The following is an 18,418-nucleotide window of genomic DNA, read 5'->3' as shown; positions in this document are numbered from 1 at the left end:
CTTCTTGTTGTGCCCTCACATGGCCTTTCCTCTGGGTGTGCACATCCCTGGTGTCTCTCTGTGTCTCCCAATCTCCTCTTCTTATAAGGACACCAGTCATATTGGATTAGGGCCTACCATAATGGCCCTATTTTATCTTAATCACCTCTTTAAAGGCCCTATCTCCAAATATAGTCACATTCTGAGGTTAGAGTTTTAACATATGAATTTTAGGGGAACACAATTCATTTCACACCAACTGGCAATCTAGACTCCCTGAGTTTGAATCCTGGTTCTACCACTTGATAGCTATTTGACCTGGGATAATTAACTTAATCTCTTTGTACCTTATTTCTTCATTAGTATAATAGGGATGATGATAATAGAAATAGTGTTGATGATAACAGTACTTACCCTATAGAGTTGTGGTGAGAATTGAGTTGATATGTATAAAATATGTATAGCAGTGCCTAACACGTAGTAACACTCAGTAAATGTTACCTGTTATTTTCATTCAGTTGCTAAGCTGATTCAGCTCTTTGTGATGTGTTTCCTTCGATTTTCTTAGTTTATCTAGATTGATGTTTACTTGAACTAAGTAAACAGACACCTAAAATTGTCATTTAAAGAAAGGGCTTGGAGGTGATAACAGATAGTATCAATATCTCTTATTTGTGGAGCGCTAAGCACTTTACACTCATTATCTCACTAAATTTCACAACAGCCTCATATATCAGATATTCTTGGACAGATTTTCTGTGGGAAAAATGGAAGATAAACATATGTCAGAGAATAACATATGTTCTCCAAAGGCCCATAGGTCATGTGTAGTAGGCCTGGGATGTAGACATGGGTCAGGAGGGCTCCATAGACTTGTTCTTCACCACTGCGCTGTACCATCTCCATTATCCCTTCACAGCACATGTTAGCCTCCAACAGTTGTGGCCTGGGGCTTTCCCAGTTAATCATACATCCAGATTATAACCCACTTTCCCCACTGCCTCTCTGATTCCTGAATGTAGCCATGATGCCTTAACTGTTCTCCTTCTCATGACAGTGATTTGGGGTCAGAAGGAGACAGGCAGTAGTGTTCCCACCACCCCTGTTTTCATCATTCTGTTCCAGTGTCTCATAGAATTATGGAGACATGGGAGTGGATTGTTGAGTACTAGCTGGGTAGAATGAGGGCATGGAGACCTGTGCACATCTTCACCTCTGTTTCTCAAGTTTCTCTCTAATCTCTCTCAGTTCATTTAGAGTGAGGACAGTGAAATCAAGCTTCTTAGGATGTGACACCAACCAAACTTTTATTCAGGCCCATTGACTGTTCCTTAGAACGTAAGGGCTGTAGATGAAAATTGGAGAATTCTGAAAAATTCACTCATTCGTTCATCAAAATTTTTGAATGTTTGCTTTGGCCCAGACATTACATCAGGAGTTGGAGATCCAAAGATGATTAAGAAATAGTGTCTGTTCTCACAGAGCTCTCAGCTTGTAGGGCAGGTGACAGCTAAGCAAACTCGCCATACAAGAAGGGCATGATAAAGACCTCAGTGGAGATATTTTTAGGAGGCCCTTTAGGCACAGAGAAGAAGAATTTAGCCCAGAATATGTGTATAAGGGGGTAGATAGAGGGATTGCAAAAACTTTTACAAGAGGTAATGTCAGAACTAGTTCTTAAAAGTCACTACGAGTGGATTGAGAAATGGGGTGGGTGTGGAAAGCTTAGAGAGAAAGATGTGTGAAAAGCTTGTGAAGGCAGAGTGTGCTTAGGAAGCTGCAAATAGTTCTTAAAAAAGGAGATTAGGGTTTGGGGGGTTGTGGGGTGGTGATGAAGTGAGATAAAGCTGTTTGGGTGGGGATTGGTTAGTTTTATGTCATGTAAGGACATGGACTTTATCTTGCAGATAATGGGGAATCACTGAAGAGTTTGAAGAAGAGGAATTACGTAATAAGTTTTGCATTGTAGGAAGGCCACTGGGGTCAGGAACTCATGGCTCCTTTATCTATGTTAATAACCATTAAATTGCCCAGGACTGGGTCACCCTGATGTGACCAAGACTTCGTTTGTAAAATGTGATTGTTTGTGGAGCCTGGCACAGTGACCACATCATCACCACCCTCTGAAGTCAAGTTTGATTCCTGTTTTTTAAATGGAATATTGAGACAGGAAGAGTCTGGGAGTTTCCAGTTGTATAGCGGAAGTCCAGGGCAGACCTAGAAAGCAGAAGTTCCTGTTCATTAGTCAAAGGTTCGGAACAAAGAAGGACACTTTGTTTTTAAAATAGAACTGATGATTTCGATTGTTGAAGTAGTTTGTGGTGGAGGAAGTCACAAGACATTCTCCTTCACACTTAGCCTACTCTTGAGGAAATATGGAGATTATTTTAACTCAGTCCCATCTAGAGAAAACAAGTCACGAAGTGAAAAACAAGTTAGGTAAGTAAATAAATACTTTCATTTTTTGTTTGAAGAAATTTATTCTAGAAATCTTAGAAATCACCCATGAATCCATGTCAAAGACAAGTCCCTATATCCAGGACTTGACTGGCTGTATAGAATCGATACGTATAAAAATCTACGGAATCCTGCCTCTCTACCGCCTCCCCATTTTTTAAATCATAAAAACCCAACAAAAGTGGGGTTCTTTTTAATATTTGACAGTGCTGTGTTTTCAGTATTTCACTGGATTCTGACACGACCCTGCCAGACAGATTTGGAAGTACTCGTCTCGCACCTGGGGGAACTCAGTGCCTCACTCAGGGCGGCTGGAGGATGTGGTTCAAGTCCTGTGGAGACTTGTGATAGAGTCAAGAATAGAATTAACACTTGTGACTCCTCTTCCTACCCCACACATACTCTCAGCTCCTTTTCAGTGCAGGTTCTTATTATTAACTGGCATTTCACCACATCGCTATTCTGGAGCATGCCATTTCTTCATTTCTTGGCTTTACACTCAGAGCTCAGTCTTTATTGTAGTCCTTCACTTGTTCCCTTCAAAACACTCATTCAACTGGCAAACGTTTTATTTGGTCATTATTGTGTGTGCACACTTGTCTATTTCTTTGCAACTCCAAGCTCTCTAAGGCTCGGGCCTTGCCTGGGACTGAGACCTTGTAAGGCCGCCATTTTTGGTGTGCCTCCCTCTGAATTCTTTCTGTCCAAAACATAGGAACTAAATAGGTCCAGATATCGAGGGACAATTGTAAATACTTGTTTTTTGAATAAGTGAATTAACAATATTTAAAACCCTGAGCAGAAGTAAGATTTTATCTAATCTCTCAAATTTCCTCCTCTCTCAAGGCTGTTGTCACAGAATCTTGCATTCCTATTCTGTCCTCCTTCACATTTACTAACTTGCTCACATTCACCAACTCTAAGCCAAGAGATATTACCTGCTTTTTCACTTCAGTCTAGTACTTGTAATTTGCAAAACCCTACTATGATAGACACTGTAGAAAAATAGAGCAGATAATACTTAAGGTGTCGTTAACAACTAGACACTGCTACACTACCATTGGAGTTGTATCAGCATCAGCAATTGCTTTTAGCAATTAGAGATTTGCATCATTAATGGTTTCCTTCAGTGCATTGGACATTTGCAACGGAACCCAACAGAATTTATTTCCTGTAACAAAGATGAGCCTCAGGTTTTGACTGGCCTTTGTTTTCTTTAATGGGTTTGTAGAGTTATTTTTAATGAAGGGCCCTGAACTGAACTGTCACTTTCCTTTTTGTCTTGGTCACAAGAAGTCTTGGAACTTGGCCCATGTGATAGAAAGGACTTTTGATTTCAGAGCTCAGAATGTTTTTACTTATTTTTGCTCAGTGAGAAATGCAGAGAGACATTCACAACTTCACTCAACATGCTTAGCATTCACCTATAGTTCAGAAAAGCCAGTCAGTCAGTCTTCAAAGTGAAGGGCATTTAATAAATTCAGGCAAAGGAGATTGTGTATAGCAGTCATTCTTAGTGAATTTTCACATTCATCTTCTCAAAAAAATGTCTTCTTTGTAGTTTTGAATAAAGAATGACTTAGGAGAACATCAAAATTCAGGGGAAATATTCAGATTTTGGAAAACATAAGTTTTACTGGCAAGTGTCCTTCTTTTAAGATAGCTGTATAACCTTTAATTCACATGAACACCCACATATCTTTTAAAACCTGCTTTCTCAGTACTCTGACGGTTAGAATTTTATCTCTTCACTGTTAAGATTTCTCTAGAGAGTACAGTACTGCATCATTTTGACAACCCTAAATGCGAAGAGATGAATGCTCCTCATCTCTGAAACACTTCAGGGTAAGTTGCTTTAACCAGTTTCCTGTTTTCAGAGGCTATTTTCCTGTCATCCCTTCAGATCTATCAAAGTTCATTTAATTCTTTTAACAGCCATATTTTATAAAAAGAGGAATTCTCCTCACAGTAGTACTCACAGCTCTGAGATTTGGAGCCAGACTGACTACTATTATTATCTCAAGGGCCATATGCACGGATAGGCAGCAAGAAGATCTATGCGTCACCAAAGGACCACAACCACCCACAGCTCAGCCTGACAATTGCTGCTCACCCTGCTTTCTTCTTGCGTTCTGGAAATCCCCCTTTCCCAAGGTACCCTAATTTCCAGCAGGGCAGGACAGAACGTCTTTATGTGATAGTCAGAATTCAAAATATTTTGCTGAGGGAACATGGATGGATATGGAGAAGAACACAGAATATTAATTGAAAACCAATTATTTCCATCAGCTGAAAGCTTCCTTTGACAGTTTAAGAATAACTTTTTTTTTTTTGTGAGGAAGCTCAGCCCTGAGCTAACATCCATTGCCCATCTTCCTCTTTTTGCTGAGGACGATTAGCCCTGAGCTAACATCTGTGCCCAGCTTCCTCTATGGGACCCACCACAGCATGGCTTGGTGAGTGGTGCATAGGACTGTACCCGGGATCCGAACCTGTGAACCCCGGGCTGCTGAAGCAGAACACATGAAATTAACCACTACACCACCAGACCAGCCCCGAGAATAACTTTTTAAATAATACTATACAAAATGTATCATGCAAAAAATGTGATGATCTAAAGTAGAGAAATGGTAAATGAAATACAATATACTAGTCTACTAGTCTAGATCAGGGGTTGATACACTACGGTTTCTGTGCCAAAGATGGCCCACTGCCTGTTTCTGTGTGGCTTGTGAGCTACAAATGGTTTCTACAATTTTAAATGGTTGAAAAAAATCAAAAGAATAATAATATTACTTGACACATAAAAATTATATGAAATGCAAATTTCAGTGTCTATAATAAAGTTTTATTGAAACACAGTCATGGTCATTTTTTAATATATTATCTTTAACTGCTTTTATGCTACAGCAGAGTTGAGCACTTGCTAGTTGAATAGTTGTGATGGAGACCACATGGCCTTCAAAGCCTAAAATATTTACTATCTGCCCTTAACAAAGACCACTGGGCTGAATTATTGTATCACAAAGTGATACTATTTAAAAATATTTAATTATAAGAGAAATGTTTATGATATAATATTTAGTGAAATAATTATGACAAACTGGATATACAAGATGATCCCAAATAGTTTATTTATTTATTTATTTTTTGTGTAATTTTTGCCTCTTCTCCCTGGTGGAAATGTAACTTCCATGAAAGCAAAAAAAAGCATGAATTAATTAATTTAGCTTCAGGTCTAAAAACATTCCTTGGCACATGGTAGATGCTCAATAAACAAAGGCCATTTGAAGACTGATGAATTATGTGATTGTATAATGCATATATGTAATAATAGTCAGAGAAAAACCTTTGTGGAATATGCATGTATGTCAGGTACCAGATTGAGAACTTTAAGGGCGTGATCCCATTTAATCCTAACAAAGTCCATTTGGAAGATGCGTTATCATGCCCATTTTACAGAAGACAAAAGCAAGGAGAGGTTGCATAACTCATCTGACATTACAAAGCTAAGAAGTAATGTGACCAGAATTCAAAAGGTCTCTTGGATTCCAGAGTCTGAGCTCTCACCATAAGCTATACTCCTTACATTTCTAGAAACGATTTACATTTTCAGGTGAGAAAGAAAGGGATGGGAAAATACCAGAGGTAAATACACAAATAACAGAACCAATTACTGGGATATGGGATTATGCATGATTTTGTTTTCTTAGCTCTCCATTTTAATGCTTTTCCACATTTCCTAAAATGAGTAGATTTACTTTTAATTACTTTTATAATAAGAAACAAATGTTTCTAAAGGAAAGGAAAAATGGTCCAGAAGGTTGTTAACTGTTGAATTGTTTATGTAGATCATTTCCTTGTTTCTCTGAGGGCCTCGTGTGAATTGCTGAAGAAACTGTACTCGCCTGTCTGTCTCATGTATTGATTTGTGTTGTTGAAGTTCAGTATTAGGTTTCAACTCCCTCTGAATACTTCCTAGCCCTGAGAATGCAAAGTGCTATATGTGTATAACTTTGGTCCAAAGAGACTGATGGATAAACTTCTTGGTGTTTATCTTTAGAATTCTGAAGTACATCTTTGAAAGCTGTGTTGTGTCTTCTACTTGTATCTGGTTACACTGGTCTGTTATGTCTCCCACTGCATGATGGACTTTTACTTGGAATTTATTATTATTATTTTTTAAATTGGAATAGTGTTTGGAGTACACACATTTAAAATTATATTTATCTTGTATCTAAGAAGGTAATTAGGTCCCAGCAGCCTCAAGTCATTTAGTAAAGTAAAAGGAAATAAAAAGGAGAGAGAGAACATTAAAAACAAAATTCTTTAATTATGGTTCATGTTTCTTTCTCTCCTTTTCTCTTAATTGTACATCAATGACTCTGTGGTGTATTTTCTGTAACCTAAAGGACTTTCCACATGCCCTGGCCTAAATTGCAAGGCTAAAAGGAGAAAGATTTTTCTTTTGGACAAAACTGGAATGCAGGTGATTAGAATGATTAAGTGAATACTGCTAAAATTATTGAGGTCACTGTAACCAAATTCAAGACTGGTTAGAGAAGATGACTGTTTCCTATATTAAAGACCAGAAATAAGAACTCTGCAAGAAGGCAAACAAGCAAGGTAGTAAAATAAAAGTCTTTAACAAAAAGAAATACAGTTATAGATTGAAAACCTTTCAGGTTATTTAAAAGGGTTTTTAAAAATTCCTGTGATGTGTCTAGACATTCCAGTCATAGTTTCAGAGGCTTCTATTGTCCAGGCCTGTTAAGAATGAGGTAAGTGGGCTTTTTCAGATCTTTGTGACATAGCTTTTTTTTTTCAAGTTTGTCATTCTGATTTTTTGAGTTATAAGCAAAGCTGCTCAACGTCATCTCTCAGTGACTTTATTTGGCAGAAATGGGGGCTTGAGAGTGACGTCATTGGTTTTAAGCTTGAAGTGCTATTTAATGCACCACATCGTGGTCTCCCCTGCTTATGATGATTTCACTTGGGCTCATCATTTTTTATACAGCTTAGCAATGAAATTTCTAGACTATCAAGAGTGAAACAAAAGCCATTAGAGTGGCAGATTTTTTCAGAAATCATCTATGCATGTGTAGTTGAAGAAATGACATCTGCTTAAATATAGTTTTTGAAGTTATATGTGAATAAATGATCTATTACCAAGAGTGCTGTTGTTTATATCAGAAAAGAAAAAACCTCTTACTTCTTTTGTCTGTTTTTGGAGATTCTAGTGACCAGTGTGAACCATACAATTTCACTTTTAAATTGGCGACTTCTAAAAATTCTTTTTCTTCTTGACATCATAATGTGGCCTCAGAAAATCAGACAGTTGTTATTACAAATAGAGAGCAGCTCCACTCAGACATTGAATAGACAATTATAAATGTCTGGATTCTTTCCTTTTTTGTGGTGGCTGCTTTTAGATGTGGGATAAAACCACATTAACCAGAGGATGTTGTTATTGGTGGTTAGTGGCCTATTCCTGCCACATCTATAAAGTATCTTGTTTAAAACAATTTTTCTTTCATCGTCTAACAATGACTTTCCGTTTTTTAAGACTTCTATCAGGAAGCATCATTTAGGTATAAAACTTCAGGAGACAAAGGGACCATAAAATATCATCTAATCAAACTCTCACATTTGACAGATGGGAGAGCAAAGCTGTGGAAGAGTAAATGACTGATCAAGGGCACACCCTGAATCAACAGCAGGCTTTGTAAAAGCGTGTTTGTTTTTCGGATTCCGTAGATGGCCACCCACGTCCTGTCATTCTCTGGGACCCATCTTTATCTCCAACAAGTAATGAGACTCACTCTTCTGTGAAGCTCACCTGGGGAACTTATCAGCAGTTGCTGAAACAGAAGTGCTGGCAGAATGGCCGAGTACCCAAACCTGAATGGGGTTGTACTGAAGTACATCACCATGAGTGGTCCAAGATGGCATTGTTTGATTTTTTGTTACAGGTAAGTTTATCAAATCAAGTAACTGGCTATCTAAGACTGACAGTGAGTTATATAAGTCTGAAACTAAGGAATTTTCTGCACCTTGAGTTTCTATGAAGCCAGAGTTTAAGTTCTATAATGCTATATTTGGCAAATATGGTACCACATTACAAAACCTTATCTCCCTTTGGGAAATATTCAGAAATGTCCCTTAGCCCTTTTATTAATTTCTGGAGAAATAATTCTTCAGTACTTTAATCCTGCAATAATCATACTCATCATAGATGCAATTGATTGACGTAACCCATCAACAACTCTTTAAGGTGGATAGTCTTGCCTCATTTGGGAGGTGAGTAAACTGAAGTTTAGTGAGGTTAGGGAACTCACCTGAGTTCTTACAACTACTAAAAGCTGGAGCTGGGATTTCCTGGGATCTATTGATGGTAAGAGTTTGTCTTCCTTTCCATCATTCCACACTGTGTTTCAATGGTCACTGGGCCACATAGTTTACAGCCACCATTTCCCTTGTTTGCTTTCTAGTAATTTTTTTGCAAATATTTCATTAAGATTAGACATTGGAGAATAATAAATATAGACCATCTATATATTTGAGTGACGACATTTTATAGGTTTCCTATAACTCTTATCTCCTTTTGATAAAGATCTCATGATTCTCTTCACCCCCTCATTCTGATTACTGCCTTTCCTTTCCTCAATTTTAGAAAAACTGGTTTTCTGTTACTATTGTATTGTTAATTTGTATTTTGTGGAAATTTGGGACTGTCTTAGGACATTTGCAAAACATGCTTCTTTTGTTGATTCTTTTTTTTGTCTGTGACATTTCAAGAAGGAACTAGAGAGGAACAAAAATGTAGGAAGAAAACCAGTTTAGTGCATAGTCACAGTCTATGAATTAGGAACTTTTAAGAAGGAGAGAATGATTTGTGATATCAGAGCCACCAGTGAGAACTGAGCTGGAGAACAGGCCACTTGGCTTGGCAAGGAGGCAGTTAAGAGTCGCCAAATACTATTGAAGAGTCCAGCTATGAGGCTCAGGCTGGTTTTAAGCATTGTATATGTATAATCTCATTATTCCGTTAATTAACATACTAACTCTGTGAGGTAAATACCCCCTCTCCATTTTACAGGTAGGGAAACTGAGGCATAAAGAGGTTATTATCAAGAACTGTGGGAAGTCTGAGATCTTACTCTTCTTGCAAGGTAACAAGTTAGCCAGCCACATGTTCATAGGTACTAGCAGAGGAAAGATTCCTGGGTCAGAGACAAATGATTTGATTACTCATAGTGCAGCAGGTGGCATGAGCTTCATGTTCTTTTGCCCCTCAGGTTCCACTGGGGTGAAACAAAGTGACCATGGTGAATGCTACATATAATGGATTTGTGCCAGTGCTGAGGAATTCTAAGCTCAGGAAATGCCCAGTCTTATAAGAGGCTGCTAGCAAACCTGCTCAACATTTGCCCCAGTAGGAGACATTATCTTTATTATCTTGGTCAAGAAACAAATCTGTCTTCCACCCCAGAGGGAGACACTCTTTGTATCTTCCAAGGCTGTTTGCTATACTAAGATCCTCAAAGCGATAGTGCAGAACAGTATCTGATATAAGATGTGCAGAAATGCCATGGAGAATTGCCTTTCAACAGTTACCTAACTTGTTCAGTGTTATATAGCTGGTAAGTTCCCAAATATAGATTTCAGCAAGTTTGGCTAACTCTAGATTCCATACTTTTAATCATTATTATATAACAACTACCAAGTTATCCTTAGGTTAATGAAAGAAGTTGGCGTGATAAAATGTATTAGAATAAAGTAGAGAATGAATGAAGATTTCTAGTGTTGAGTAGGTAAAGGTACTCACTATGAGGCTAGGTGTTTGGGGAATGGTCAGCATAGATGTTGAAGTTCCTGAGAATGATGACTAGGGGGAGGATGGAGGAAATCCATGAACCTAGTAATGAAGTCTATGAGAAAGGAATGACCTTGAGATTTGTAGCTGATGAACATAAGCGCGAACCTATAATGAAGAGAGGGCAAACCCTTTCAGAAGTTGTCTCTAGTGATATTTGTTTTAATTCTGGAATCTTCAGCTAAATCTCAACCTACCCTCTGTCTTTATCATTCCTGTTTCTACTGAGGGGAGCTACAACTATCATTCAACCAATGTAAATGTATTTATGCAACATCTGTGCAGTATACTGTAGAAAACAACCACGGGAGTAGCAAAGGATCCCTACTGCGCACCCAAAGTTTGGTGTTTTAAAAATTTAGATAGGAAAATATAGTGTATGAAACAGAAAGATAGATCCATGTAAAAATGGCTGGCTGAAACAATATAAGATGTTATTGTTATGAGGTCAAAAGAGGGAGAGCACTTTGCCATAAAATAGATAGTGCAGGAGGAAGAGTTTGCGTAGAACTGCAGGCTGTAAATGAAAGGATAGGAAAAAAGGTGAGGCAGAACATGGGATTGTCAATGTTTATATGATGTTTAGGGCGTCCTAAATATACCATTTGCCTGAAGCAGAGTTAGTTAGGGAAGTAGCGATACTCCCTGCCTATAAGAGATACGATAGAACATGGAGGAAGAGAACCGTTTTCACAAGATGTGTGTTCACTTTGTAATACTCTCTGTATGTTGCCCTGACTGAGCAAGAACCAATTCTAGCTGAGCCACAGTCTCCTTCTGAGTGCATCGGCAGCTTTTAACATCATTATATCCATGGTCTGTGGTCTTGAGGATGGATCTGGGCACATGAAGTCACTATTATAAATTTTCAACAAAGATAATATTTCAAATCCTTAAGCTAATACTATTAATAATCGAACAATCATATAACACTCGCTACATGCCTGGCACTGTTCCAAGCAATTGATACTATGCACTAAGATAACTTGTTTAATCCTCATATCAGCCCTATGAAGGAGATATTATTATTATTCCTACTTTAGAGATGAGAAAATCAAGGCAAAGAGAAATTAATAACTTGAGCAGGGTCACACAGCTTGAATGCTATAGAATCTGGAGTCAAACTCAAGAATTCTGGCTTAAGAGACTAACTTCGTGCAATGCTTCCTGCTATTCATTTTAAAGAGAATGGCACTATCATCATCTAATTTCTAAGTCAAAAATTTGTGAGTCATCTAGGTGCTTCATGATACTTACCCTCCCATCTACATAGTGACCAAATCCTTGGTATCTCCCCAATCCCTCTTCTTTAAGGTATAGCTTGTGCTCCTTAGTTCAGGCTTTGTCATTTATTACCTGGATGACTCCCTCCCATCTACTCAAACTGTATGAGCCAAGATCGCCTTTGAGACATTGTGCATCAGGCTGCTGCTACCTCTGCAGGAACTGATTCTAATGGTAGGTCAGTTCTATTTGTAGTCTACCCTCTTGCTCTTTCTGCCTGGGGAAGGATGGGGGGGCCTTTCTTGTTCTTGATAATCCTTGAGGATGAGATCTATGCAAGACTTTACTGGAACCTGTCCAAGTTATGACACAGAGATTGGAGTTCCTAATTTGGGGTCTGGCTAAAGTACTGAATCTCAAAGTCAGAAGGTAATCTGATTGCTGAGAGGTAATTTGGTTAGTATTTACAAAAGTATATCAAGTTATACATATGAGGATGGCATCTTGAGAATGAATGTACATTTTTCATTCATCCAACATTTATTTGCTTCCCACAGTGCAACAGACAAAAGGCTAATTTCCTCTAGATGTTGCAGCATTTTACAATTTCATCAGTAAGGTATGAAAGTGCCTGTTTCCCTCTCTCTTGCCAACTTTGGGAAGTGGAAAACTAATGTTGCTGATTTTATGGAGAGTAATGGGGTCTTGTTTATATTTCTAGTTCTTTCATTATGAGTGAGATTAAGGATATCATATTTTCAATGATTGATTATTTTGTTTTCCATGATTTACCTGTTCAAATCATTGTCCTTTTTTTGTTGCATTTTGTATCTTTTTCTTATTGATTCACAAAAAAATATTTTGTATATCATGAAAATTAGCTTTTATCCATCCTATATGCCTCAAATAATTTTTCTTACTTTCTTGTTTTTCTTTTGATTTTGCTCATGGTAGATTTTATTCTAGAGAAATTTTGTTTTTTTTTCTAAGATCGTATCTTGATCTTTTTCCTTTCTATATTTAGCAACATACAATACTTATAGATGTTTATTGAAAATGTTTATTGAACAAATAAATGAATAAATGAACAAACTTAGGCTATTTTTCATGAGTACCATACTAAACAGTTATCTTTTATACAATAATCCTTCTCATCATTTATACTGAAATTTTTATTTTAAGGTTGAATATATACCTTATTTAAATGGTGTTTGGGAATGTGTTGGAATGTATTAGATGGATTTTGTGAACAATCTTGGGAAAATTATGCCTGAAGCAAGCTAAAATCGCTTGCTCTATGATGCTACAGTAAGGGCAAGAGAATACAGAACCCAGTTGTTAATTTTTTGTACACAACATTCTTTTTGTTCCACCCAGTTAACAAATCTACATTCACAAAGCCTATGCCATTTTACTGGTTATGTAAAATGTGATAGAGGCACAAGTAACCTTTTATTCTTGAAGCGTGGGAGTGTGAACCACGTAGACAAAAATTCACCTCCATTTGGATGACAAAGAGTAGTATTCTAGAGAACGTTTGAGTTTCAAAGATTTGGTCAAATTTCTTTCAAAAGATTATATAAAATAACAGGAGAAGATTTAGGATGTAGAAAACTTGCTTCTTGACCTCAGAGGTAGTCTGTATAATGGTTAGGAACTGCGATTCTGGAGCCAACCTGTTAAATTTGAATCCCAACTGCCAATACTAATTTTTTAACATTGAGAAGTTGCTTAACCTCCCTCTGCCTCAGTTTCCTCATCTGTAAAATAGGAATAATAATATCGTTTATATAGAAGGCTATTGAGAAGATTCAATACTTTTACACACATAAAGGATTTAGAATAAAGCCTGGTATATAGTAGGTGCTTAGTGAGTATTACATATTAATTAAGAAATTGAACGTCCAGAAATAATAGTTGAGGTAAATGTCAATATAAAAATTGAATAAAGTATTTTATCATTATTTTTATTCATTATATTGTAAGCCATTCCCAAATCATTTCATTTTTTTCTACTTTTCTGTACTTTCATATTTCTATTACAGATATTAGCCTATTAAGTTTTAATTGTTTTGACTAGTCTATCTTCTTGAATAAGCTGTGAATTTTTCAAGGGCAAATCCCTGTTTTATTCAACTTTGTAACCTTTCAATTAGCAACAGAGTGTCTGAAAATGTCACAGTTACTCAGGGCCTTGTTTTTGGATCAAAGACAGCTACCTAGTTATATTAAAATATTATACCCAAAGTGTCAAATTAAAAATGTTAAAAGTGAAAGAAATAAAATGTACTTGCAATAAAGAAATAAAATTTTGTTTAGGAAGAGAATTAGAAGTTTAGAAAGTGAAAAATGAAATGAGTAGAAAATATTTAATATTTTTACTATTTAATGGAGTTGCTCCTGGCTTATATTTTCTAAGAATAACTGTTTATTTGATTAGAAATTATGGGGGACATGATGAGGACCAACAGAGATATGTCTTGGGAGATATTTCCTTCCATCATCAACAAAATAAGTTACATGTGTTTCTTTCCACTTGGATTTGACAGACTTTTTTTGAGCTCTTCTCTGTTCTAGACACTTAGAAGGTTTAGTACGGGTGATAAAAAGATGGAGGAGACCATCTCCCCGCCCTCAAGAGTTACACAATCTAATAGAAGAGACAGAAAATCATAGCAGAATATATCGAGTGTCATAATTGAGTTAAGTTTAATATCCTATAGAAACAAAAACGATGCTATTAGTTCTTATGGAACTGGAGGTAAGAGAGTATGGACAGAGAATCTATCTAGATTTTTAATCTAGAAACTGAAGAACCTGCAGAAGACAGGTGAGCACAAGAGACAGGAAGAGAGTTTCGGAGAGAGGGATTCTAACCAAGGGCTGAAAGTGTGAAAAAGTTCAAGTGGGAAAAATGATGCATATGGAAACTTCCTGTTCCATTGAGGTAGTTTTCTCCCAGATGGCTTTGAGTAATAAACTGATGTTCATAAATTCAAGAAACAACAACAATCTGAGTTGGTATGCCTTGTCCCCTGGAGTAGTCTCTCTTCGGTTAACTTTTCTATCTCTTACCTGGCTTTTAATGATTTAGTTCCTGAATATAATGAATTTGATTAACAGATGTTAATCTTTGACCTATTCTCTCTCGTTCTTTATTCTGTGCATCATTTTTTCCACTTAATGATGTGATAATAGTAAAAGTAAAAATTCCAACCAACTATCATCTAAACATGAGGAAATATTACTAAACAAGAGGAAATATTACTTTTCACTAAATGAGTATTTGTTTCTGGAGGAATAGTCTATCTGTTAGGCAAAGAAAGATTTCAACTGTGGCTTCCATGATAGATTATGAGGGTCTTCCAAGCATCCCCTCCTTTTATCCCTACTACTCAGTGATCAAGTGTCTTACCTCCAGCTTTTAGAGGTCAGTGAGGAAAAACACAGGCAGGTGCTCTGACAGCAAGAGGCATAGCGATCCAGGGTACTGGACACTGGGATTTCAAATAGTTTGGGTCAGTTTTATTGTTTTGCAGGATTAGCACACTGCCAATCTAAATAGCCTCCAGCCATGTATTTATTGGTAAGTCCAAGCAAGCAAATGGCATAATTTCTTGTTCATTTGCTAGCAAATAATGAGGGATGATGTAGTCAGACACTGTCTTGGCTTCAAGGAGCAAGGAAAGTCTGGGATTAGCTTTGGCAATATTGGTTGGCATGCTGAATTATCTGGGATCTAGGGAGCAAAGATTGCCAAGAATCGGAGGGTTTAGAGAACAATATATTCTTGCTTTTCATTGTTTGCTGAAAACTCTTCACAGTTTCTTTTTATGATGAGAGTCAAGCGGTTCACTTGATTACAGAGTCACTTACTAAAGTAAGGGACATGGGGAGTGTCACGCTAGGCATAAAAAATGACAAACTCCAAACTTCACCGATGTGGAGATGCTAAGCACTGAAATGTATTGTGATTACTACAGAATTTTAATTGTATAAAACTAAGTTTGCCCTTTGTTATAAATGAAGTTCAAAAGTCTGACTTTGACGTAGTTTTGACTATACATGTGTTCATACTTTGTCACTAGGAGGAATTATTTTCAGTATTAAGGATGCCACAATACAGGGCTTATCTTAAGGCCTCAGAAGACTTTCCAAATTATCTTGTGACAGTACAGTTTTATTCTTCTGAATGTTGCTTGCAATACATGACAAATTGGCCAAGAAACTTGGTATTTATTAGGCATCTACAATGTCTTTATTGATTTGTGTGTTTAGATGTGTAGAGACAGGGAAGTGATGTCAAAGAAGCATACAGATTTACTTTTTTTTAAACATCTATTGCCAATCCTCCTCTTTTTTTCCCCCTTTTTCTCCCCAAAGCCCCAGTAGATAGTTGTATGTCATAGTTGCACATCCTTCTAGTTGCTCTATGTGGGATGCTGCCTCAGCATGGCCGGACAAGCGGTGCGATGGTGCGCGCCTGGGATCCGAACCTGGGCTGCCAGTAGCAGGGCGTGCGCACTCAACCGCAAAGCCACGGGGCGGGCCCCCAGATTTACTTCTGATATGAAAGTACATAGAGATTTTTGTAGAGAAAGTGATATAAATGAGATGGCTAAAGCATGCCATGAAAATATTTTTATTAAAGAAGGATTTGGTCTATCTTGATAGTTCCAAGGAGAATTGACTTATATATTCAATTATTTTATTATAAAACTTTAATTTATAGCTCTTTATTCTTAAGTCATCACAATTGAAGAGAGAGCACAAAGGACATCATTTTTATGCAAATGTAGCTGAATAATAATTTACTTTAAATAGCTAGCAAGTTGTCATTTCAGCCTCTCAAACTTGATGTCTGGAAGCAAATTTGTCACCTCACTACCCCCTAACAATTTGTCCTCTTGACTTACCTATTTCTATTCATGACATTACTGTTTTTTAAATCAGCCAGGTTTGAAATTTTTGAGTCATCTTTGAATCTTTCTTTGCTTAGTGCCTCATATCTGAGTAGCACTAAACTTTGACAATTCCGCGAAATCACTCTAACCACATTTTCCTTTTCCTTCCTATTAAAGCTACGCTAATCAGACTCTTATCAATATAGGTCAAGATGTTGTAGGAAACTCCTGATTTTCTTGTCTCTCGTCTTCCCCAACTGCAATTTGTTGTGCAAATCATTGCTGGATTTAGCTTTACTATTTCCCTTTTAATCGTATTGCTTCTTGCAAAAAAAACTCTGAAGACTTACATTTGATTGGAAAATAAATTTTAAATGACTTAGTGCATTAAAAGAATTTATTATGGAAAAGTTTAAAAATGACAAAAGTAGATAGAATATTATAATGAACCCTCATATAACTGTCATCCAAATATAATAATTAACTCATGACCAGTCTTGTTTCACTCTATTCCTATTTACTTTCTATGTTCACATTAATTTGAAGCAAATCCCAGATATCATATTCTTTCATCTGTAAATATTTCAGTATGTATCACTAAAAGACAAAACACACAATGGACCAGCCCCGTGGCTTAGTGGTTAAGTGCATGCGCTCCGCTCCTGGCGGCCTGGGTTCGGATCCCGGGTGCGCACCGACGCACCACCTGTCCGGCCATGCTGAGGCCGCGTCCCACATACAGCAACTAGCAGGATGTGCAACTATGACATACAACTATCTACTGGGGCTTTGGGGGAAAAAGGAGGAGGACTGGCAATAGATGTTAGCTCAGAGCCAGTCTTCCTGAGCAAAAAGAGGAGGATTAGCACGGATGTTAGCTCAGTGCTGATCTTCCTCACACACACAAAAAAAACACAAGCACATTACCATTATCCCACCCACAAGGAAAACTTGCAATAATATCCAGTCAGTGGTCAAATTTTTAATTGTCTCATAAGTATCTGTCTATCATCTATTTCACAGGTTTTTTTTTTTTTTTTTTTTTTGTGAGGAGATCAGCCCTGAGCTAACATCTGCCAATCCTCCTCTTTTTGCTGAGGAAGACTGGCCCTGGGCTAACATCCATGCCCATCTTCCTCCACTTCATATGGGACCCCCGCACAGCGTGGCTTAACAAGCGGTGTGTCGGTGCGCGCCTGGGATCCGAACTGGCGAACCCCGGGCCGCTGCAGCAGAGCATGCGCACTTAACCGCTTGCACCACAGGGCCGGCCCCAATTTCACAGTTTTTTTATTTGAATCAGGATTCAAGTAAAGCCTACACTTTGTGATCAGTTGGTATGTCTTTTAATCTATAGACTCCATCTCCATCTCTTCTTTTTTTTCTATCAATTTACTTATTGAAGAAACCAGATCACTTGTTTTGTAGAGTTCTAGATGCTGCATTTTGCTGGCTGCTCTTTGCTGTAGGAAACCGTGAGATCATGTAAGGCAGTTTCCATGGACCTGCCATTCAGGTCAGGTTGGGGTAAGAGGCTATCATTTTTGCATAGATGGGGGAAACTGCAGAGAATACCTCCTCATGTGTTCATTAACTGCAGGGCTCTCAGTCTGCAGAATTCGGGAAGCTACTTGAGATTTTTTTCTCAGATTCTGTTGCTCAAGGTCTTCATTCCCTTCACCAAGACATAAAAAGAAAAAATCCCAAAGAACAAAGACTAACATAACAAATATCATGTTTCTACCTTCTAGAATTATCCTGTCAATATTTCTTTTGCATATTTGCTTTCAGTAATTACTTTAGAGATGTAAATACATTAAAAATAAGTTAAAGTCCCCTTTGACCATCTCCTCATGTCACCTTCCTGAGCTTTTTCCCAGAGGCGTTCACTCTCATGAGATTAGTATGCATCTTTCTAGACAATTTAAAAAGCCTTTTACATGCATACTGAGTGGATATCTGTGTGTTTTTTAAAACT

General features: G+C 37.4%; 1 protein-coding gene across 2 annotated transcripts in view; it reads left to right on the top strand.

The window, feature by feature from the left end:
* The window catches only part of GASK1B (golgi associated kinase 1B), a 47,744-nt gene that overhangs the window by 9,371 nt on the left and 19,955 nt on the right, over positions 1 to 18,418 (top strand). For both annotated transcript variants that reach the window (XM_058550262.1, XM_058550263.1), the window contains exon 3: positions 8,194 to 8,408. In XM_058550262.1, the coding sequence (XP_058406245.1) occupies positions 8,194 to 8,408 (215 nt within the window). The remainder of the gene's footprint in view (positions 1 to 8,193; positions 8,409 to 18,418) is intronic.

Source organism: Diceros bicornis, chromosome 11 (genome assembly GCF_020826845.1).
Source record: "Diceros bicornis minor isolate mBicDic1 chromosome 11, mDicBic1.mat.cur, whole genome shotgun sequence".
Taxonomy (NCBI): domain Eukaryota; kingdom Metazoa; phylum Chordata; class Mammalia; order Perissodactyla; family Rhinocerotidae; genus Diceros; species Diceros bicornis.
Note: the sequence above shows the minus strand (reverse complement) of the source record. Positions and strands in the feature narration are given on the sequence as shown.